Source organism: Sinocyclocheilus grahami, unplaced genomic scaffold (assembly GCF_001515645.1).
Source record: "Sinocyclocheilus grahami isolate Dianchi unplaced genomic scaffold, SAMN03320097.WGS_v1.1 scaffold657.1, whole genome shotgun sequence".
Classification (NCBI taxonomy): Eukaryota; Metazoa; Chordata; class Actinopteri; order Cypriniformes; family Cyprinidae; genus Sinocyclocheilus; species Sinocyclocheilus grahami.
Window position 1 is genome coordinate 570,877 of NW_015505836.1, and position 7,847 is coordinate 578,723.

The window sequence follows — 7,847 nt, forward strand, 5'->3', positions numbered from 1 at the left end:
AAAAAACATGTCAAAATTAAGTGAGTTTTTGCTTAGAACAAACACAATAATCTTATTTCAAACAGAAAACAAGATTATTTTGTTTACCCCATTGGCAGATTATTTTGCTTGTTTCAGGCAAAAACTCACTTAATTTTGACATGTTTTTTCTGAAAACCAGACAATAATTTGTCCTTCTTGATTTAAGAATTTTTAGATATTCTGGCTGGAAACAAGACAAAAAAAACATTTTTTTTTTTGCAGTGCAGGATTTACAAACTGGAAAGAAAGATTGCGGAGAATGCTTTTATCAGCAATACTAGCTAGTTATTACAAACCTGTGTTATTTTAGTATTGTGGTAGCAGTTTACAATAATATTCTGTTTGTTAATATTAATTAACTGCATAGTAAACATGAACTAAGAATGAAAATACTTCTAAAACCTTCATTAATCTTAGTTAATTTCAACATTTACTAATACATTATTAAACTCAAACGTCGTATTTGTTCATATTGTTTAAAGGACCTGAGCTAACATGAACTAACAGTTGTATTTTTTAGGGATGCACGATATATCGGCCACCATATCGGTATCGGCCGATAAATGCTCATTTTTTCTGTTATCGGTATCGGCCTGATAAGAAAATTTGGCCGATATCTTAAAGCCGATAAATAATGCATTATTTCCTTCAGAGACACTTCAGATGCGCGCTGTTCGTTTGCAGCCTTTTGTGCAATTGTACGTTGTAATATTGTGTTTATTTGATGTATATCTGATTTATCTCATATAGAATGCGTTTGGTTAAGTTAAAAGAGCGCTTCAGTTTACCGGTGATCGTCTTTAGCTCAGCGCACGCAGCTCAAACAGCAGTGCACAACATTAATAACTATGATTGGGAATGTTGTGTATATAACATTCTAATGAGAACATTATTATAATAAAACGTTGTGCATTCTTTGGGTTTAGTTGCTGTGTTTCAGCGCGTTGTTATGGGAAGAGCGCATCCACAACAGGATCACACATTCTGACTATAGCATGCAATAACTGCGTCATTTGTCATTTCATATATAAGTTGTAATATTATGTTTATGTTGTATTAATATTAATCTCAGGATGCATTTCCTTGAGTTAAATAAGCTGCCAGCAAAACGCTTCAGTTTACCGTGTTCATTCAGCTCTTCAGCTTCAGCTTGAGCTGCAGCTCAATGGCTGCTATTTAAAACAGTGGTATTAATTTGTTACTTTTTCAAAATCATTGATACATTATTAATAACAACAACCACTTGTATTTTTCTCTTATTATTTTCATCAACAATATGGTTTAGTAATTAAAATCATTTAATTATTGTCCGTGCAGAGGCTATTCCGTTTTATTGATCTGTGGCGCATTCATTTTGATTCTTTACATGTGTAATGATGTCCAGTGACTTGTTTGCATTATTTATGCATAATTTTATTTATTTGTAAGGCTTTTTTATGACTAAATTTGGTAATGGGAGAGTAAAAATATTTTTAAAACGTACACCGTTCAAACTAGGCTGCTTATGTTGAAGTGTTTGGGATGTGGCTTTTAATGATGAGACCTTTTTTGTAATCAGGCTCTCAAAAAGTATATAACAATTTGGATATAGATTTATCGGCCAACATATCGGTTATCGGCTTTCAAAAATAAAGAATAATCGGTTATCGGTATCGGCCAAAATTTTCATATCGGTGCATCCCTACTTAATTTGAGACAATAATCCAAGAATTTCGTTACAAACAGTAAACAAATAGGCCTACTAGAGAAATTTTATGTCAGAGCAGGATCTGAGCGGGAATTGGTTCACGGTGAGCGTGAGCGTGAGCGGAATATTAACGGAGCGCTTGCTTGTGCGGTTAGAGCGACTGAGCGGAGCGCACGTCCATAGAGCGGTCGCTACAACCCGCGACATCAAAAACAACCGCGGACTTGGCAACACAGATGGTAGCACTCACTAATTTGCTCAAGCGCTCCTCTTTGTGCCAATCACAACAGGCTTGGCCAGCAGACCAATCAGAGCAGAGTAGGCTTATGGAAGGGAGGGGTTTACAGACATTTCGCTCAGAACTGAATAGGACAAACCGTTTCTAAATCATGGACAAATGACTCTATGTATAAATGTATATTCTGGGAAAATTACAGTGTTTTCTGACCTTAGATGCATTTAAACCTGTTGTAGGGGACTATATTAGGACACTTTAAAAAAAACATATGACCTGCTCTTTAAGTGAAACACGTGTAACAGAATATTGGATCCGGGTAGCTCTTAAAGTGACAGCAGTCTAATATCCCTGCTGTCTGTCATTCACGCTAATCAAACAACACAACAGAGAAAATCTCTCATTGCTCTTAACTAAATCACTTTTGTAACTTTAATAAGAAGAAATATTTATCTAATTTACACAGTGAAGAACATGCAGTGTTTTTATACATTTACATACACATAGACTATTACCAGTAACTTGGTCAAAGTTACGTATCTGCCACCGAAACTAACCACACAACAAGAGAAGGAAGCTGGTCACCACTGTAGCAGAGTTCAGCATCAAGACAATACAAATACAATTTTGACTCTGGACAATATCAAACAGTGGTCATGTGGAAGTGCTACTTTTAAAAAGAACATGGCATTTAGATCCGCGTATCATGCGGGCAGACAAGGAACAACCTGATCAATAGTATCACTAAAATCGCTTGTATTTCAGTGAGAAAATGGAACTGTACAAATCCGAGGGAAGGTTTGTTTAAACAAAATGTGTGTGTCTACAGACATGCTTTGGTAAGAGAGTCCACTAATACTGTACAACACATAATAAAAAAGAGTAGTTAACATGGACATTTACCGCTTTTTCATGCATATGCAACAAAAAGAATAATAAACAGAAACAATAAATTATTATTATTAGTATATATGAATAACAAAATATTAGTAGTATTAGTAAGTTATTATTGTTAATATTATTAATAAGTAGTGCTGTCAAACGATTAATCGCATTCAAAATAAAAGTTTTTGTTTACATAATATGTGTGTATACTGTGTATATTTATTATGCATATATAAATACAAACACATGCATGCATATATTTAAGAAAAATATGTTATGTTTATATATTAAATATTTTTCTATATAATATAAAATATAAGAATATGAATATATAAATTTATAAACATGTAAATATTTTCAAAATATATACTGTATGTGTTTGTATGTATATATACATATAATAAATATACAGTACACATACATATATAATGTAAACAAAAACTTTTATTTTGGATGCAATTAATCGCAATTAATCATTTGACAGCACTATTAGTAAGTGAATGTGAATGACACAGATTTATGTATTTTTATTACATGTTTATGTATTTGCATTAGTTTGCAAAGTTTTTATTGTTAACAATGTTGATTTATTATGTAAAGTGCTTTGAGAAGCTAATTTTAAAGGTGCTTTAAAGGGGTCATATGATGCGATTTCAATTTTTCCTTTCTCTTTGGAGTGTTACAAGCTCTTGGTGCATAAAGAAGATCTGTAAAGTCTCAAATCCAAAGAGATATTCTTAATAAAAGTTCAGAGTCAGCCACACCTACCTAAAACGGCTCGTTCTAACACGCCCCCACATATCTACCTCACTATGTGGGAAGGTTTGCATGTGCTGATCGCTGAGGGAATCCAGCCCGGGGTCCGTCACATGTGGTTGTCGCTCATTCGTCGGATCTGCCGGGCACGCCGTTCTCGACCCTGCCGCCTCAGCTCACTCTATCCCGGCCTCAGCGCACGCTAAGCCGGGGCTTCCCCTCACGCTAGGCCGCTGTGTTTTTCATTGTGAAAGCAAAACTACTTTGTTTGGTCTTCCAAAAGAGGACACGACTACTAATCAGTGGTATTTACAACACTGTTCCAGAACAGTTTAACCCAAATATCCAGATGTGTGCAGCGCATTTTATGGAGGACTGTTTACTGATCCTGGGAGAGTAACGTTAGACTAAAATGCCGGCTGTTCTGACTCACGTAAGTACGTTTTCTTTTAAAGGATTTGTCACTGATGATTCAAACGCGAGTTTTGAACAGTAGAGTAGCACTTGTTGTTTGTCATTTCTCTGATCACAAATGCAGACAGAGTTTTATGTTTACGCGGCGCGATGCAATGCAACACAACGTGTAAAAAGACAGTATAAGTCATTATAATCAGTAATTATGTCCCCACTGGATGCAACAAATGCCTCGTTTATAATGGGTTTTAATGTTTTTGTGTCGTTGCTCTGGCCGGGATACGCAATCACAGTATGTGAGGGGTGTAACATTTCCGTCTCACGCTTGAGGTATTCAGCCAATCACAACGCATTGGATAGCTGGCCAATCACAGCACACCTCGCTTTTTCAGACCGATGAGCTTTGTAAAAATCTACGCGTTTCAAAGGCGGGCATAGAGGAGAAACAATAATGTACAGTATGTGGAAAATATGCTTTAGCAGCATCATATGACCCCTTTAAATAAAGTTTGTTATTAGCACTATTATATTATATTATATTATATTATATTATATATTGGTATTTGCTTTTTATGAATTATTATCAATAAATATTTGTATATTACCATTATTACATTAATATATAAAATTTTCATATTATATATTATACACCTACATTATTGTTATTATTAATAAATTATTTTGTTATAATAAAAACAAAAATAGGAGTAGGTTAAAAACAGAAATGTAGTTTTAAAAGTTTTAGATGCACTATTTAGCATGTCACAGAAAAATGCTGCTCAGATGCATGTTAGTGTTAGAAGTGTGAAGTGAAGATGTTTACCTCCGGAATTGATTTAACAAAGCGGATTCCATCGTTTGCTCCTTTGATTTTGGCCAGGCAGTCACTGAAATAATCCCAGTAGTCTTTTCTGAATCCCAGAAATGTTGTTTTCTCTTTCTGGTCAAACTGAGCAACATAATAATAACATAACACTTCAGATAAATGGCTGAGAAACATCTTTAAAACAGACTCAAAGAAGTTTCAATGGAAAATTTTCAAGTCCTTCAGAGACAGCATGAGATCTCATCTTGCATGATTAGGGATTTTGAGTACATCCATATGGCCCGCTTCACACTTGGTATTAGCATTCGTTGCGGCCCGGGTGATGAGATCCCAAGTTGTCGCCAGAGACAGCTGTCATTTACACCTGATATTAACATGCATCTCCTGTGGTCACTTGTGGTTGGTTTAATCAAAGCAAGGTTTCCCATTATGTGACTAATACATCAGTCTGGCATACACAAACATTAAAGCACCAGAAATATAAATAAAGCACCTTTGCTGCCAAATCTTAGTGCAAAAGCGTAATTTCGATGCTTCATTACTGCAAAAAAATATATGTTCTTCCTCAGTATTTTTGTCTTGTTTTCCAGTAGAAATATCTATAGATTATTTAATCAAGATACATATACGTGAGAAGCAAAATAACATATCAGAAGTCTTGTTTTCTATGAAACTGATAAAAAAGTGTGTTCCTGATTAAAACATTTTGTCAGTGGGCTCAAGACAAATTAATTCAAAGGGGAAACATGTTTTCAGAACCCACTGACTGATATTCTTGTTTTAAGCATAGACTCAATTAATTTTGTTTAATTTTTCCAAGACATTTTACATTTGCACCAGTAAATGTATCTGGATTCAAGGATGTTTAGATATTTGTATTAAAAAAACAAAAATACTAAGGAAGTTTTTTTTTTCCCCCCAAAGCGTGCAACATTTAATGCCGTGACTTCCTGCTCTGATTTAGGGCCCTTTTAAGGCCTTCATTTGTGAAAGTGCGACTTAAGACTTCTTCAAACTTTTTAAGACCAGCAAAAACCCTGTCATATGATCTGAACTTTTGGGCTTTTCTACACTTTGTTTTTCTTTTAAACCCGCACATAACCGTAAAGTTTAAAATCCTTATTTTAGCACAACGGTTGATTGTCAGGTGAGTATGCGGTACTGTTTTGTTGGTCAGGATGCATGAGAATTTACACAACATATGCAATGTGATCACATGCATTTCGGACTACTTTACACCTGTTTTCTGTGTCTGTGTGTCTCTGACCTGAAGCAGGTACTCCAGTTTGTAGGAGAACTTGTGCAGATTGGAGCTGTCATCTGTAATGGGCTCGCCATTCTCCTTATACTCCTTTGTCAGTTCTGATACAGCATCTATAAAGAAAGATCATGAGAATGAAACAAGTCAAAGATACCTAGATCACATTTGAACACAATTTCAGAGGAATATACTGTAATTAACAATGATCACAGGCAACAAAACCCCAATTTTATAGTCATTTTTCAAGGGTTTAAGAAGTGTTTTTCTCCTTCTTTAGCCCATCTTGGTTATATTTACTACACGCGCCTTTCATCCACCTCAGGAACTGAAACGGCACACATGAGGGATGAATTCGACAAACTCGTTTTGCATTTCTCTTTCCCCCATGTTGAAAGCCAGCACCCTGAGAATCGCAATTGCACGTGCTCCACCATGGACCCCCGTTTCTCTTTTTACTCTCTAAACAATAGCTCTGCCTCTCTCATTAAGGTCAACGCACATCCGTACCATGCAGATCTCTGATAATCCGTTGGATGTGACCCTCCCCGACTGCAGCACCAGTGGCCATGGTCTGACTAGCTTCCTGCCAAAAGGGTCAAGAGGTCATCTGTAGTCTGCTGAGTAAAAGAATCACAGTGACAACAGATAACTCACATTTGACATGCACATTCTATTTATTTATAGAGAGGCATGATATATCAGTCACATTAGCTATTTTAAGTGGCATCGCCTGTTGTCCTCTCACATCATAACTGTTTTGGACTGTTTTTGTTTGTAAACTGTGCGTGAACTGTGCTTTCCACAGGAGGAAGCAATGTTATGGATAAGAGGACTTGGATTTCATCCGGAAGTGATTTTTTGAAGTTGAAAACATCTTAACGATGGATTGGTTTCTTACAAACACACAGCTTTTTACTTCACAAGATGTTCATTGATGGACTGGAATCATGTAGACTACTTGTGGATTATTGTGATGTTTTTATCAGCTGTTTGGACTCTCATGCTGATGGCACCCATTTGGGTGAACTATTCCTTTAAATCAAGCATCATTATTAGTGCTTATACTTAAGTTTGATTGTACATTATAATGTTTTAAAGCCTGATACAAGTCAAACTCTGGATTTGCGTTTCAATGCATGAATTACCTATTCTTAAGATTGTACAGATAAAGAATATCACTGATTAAATTGGTTATCGGCTATAATTGCACATTGCTTCAATTCACAACGCCACAAATAAGGATCTCAGTATTGCCCTCTGTTGATGACCAACGTTTTGGCATACAAATAACTATAGTTAAGGCCAAAGTGTCTGTTTAATTAAAAAAACAAGCAATAAAGGAACTACAAGGAACTACTAAAATTGTACCAATTGCAAACTAAAGATAATTTAAAACGTGGTAAGACAAACCTACTTCTCTAATCTATTTTAACAGCTGGTTTAGACAGTGGTTTGGTTACGATTCTGAGGAACATAAATACTAAAAACCAATAACTGCAACTTTGCAGACAGTGTTGATTTTATATATAGCCTACTTAGCATACGTGTATTTATAGAGAGATAGATAGAGAGACAGACAGACAGACAGACAGACAGACGATAGATAGATAGATAGATAGATAGATAGATAGATAGATAGATAGACAGACAGACAGACAGACAGACAGACAGATAGATAGATAGATAGATAGACAGACAGACAGACAGACAGACAGACAGACAGACAGACAGACAGACAGACAGACAGACAGACGGACAGACG

At 35.7% G+C, this 7,847-nt stretch overlaps 1 protein-coding gene across 4 annotated transcripts in view; it reads right to left on the minus strand.

The window, feature by feature from the left end:
* Positions 1-7,847, minus strand: part of LOC107558744 (FYVE and coiled-coil domain-containing protein 1-like) — a 37,324-nt gene that overhangs the window by 28,074 nt on the left and 1,403 nt on the right. For 3 of the 4 annotated variants that reach the window (XM_016242415.1, XM_016242414.1, XM_016242413.1), the window contains exons 2-4: positions 6,593-6,702; positions 6,092-6,198; positions 4,822-4,947 (exon numbers count right to left, since the gene is read on the minus strand). In XM_016242415.1, the coding sequence (XP_016097901.1) occupies positions 4,822-4,947; positions 6,092-6,198; positions 6,593-6,653 (294 nt within the window). In that variant the 5' untranslated portion in view covers positions 6,654-6,702. The remainder of the gene's footprint in view (positions 1-4,821; positions 4,948-6,091; positions 6,199-6,592; positions 6,703-7,847) is intronic. The other variant, XM_016242416.1, reaches the window with a different exon arrangement.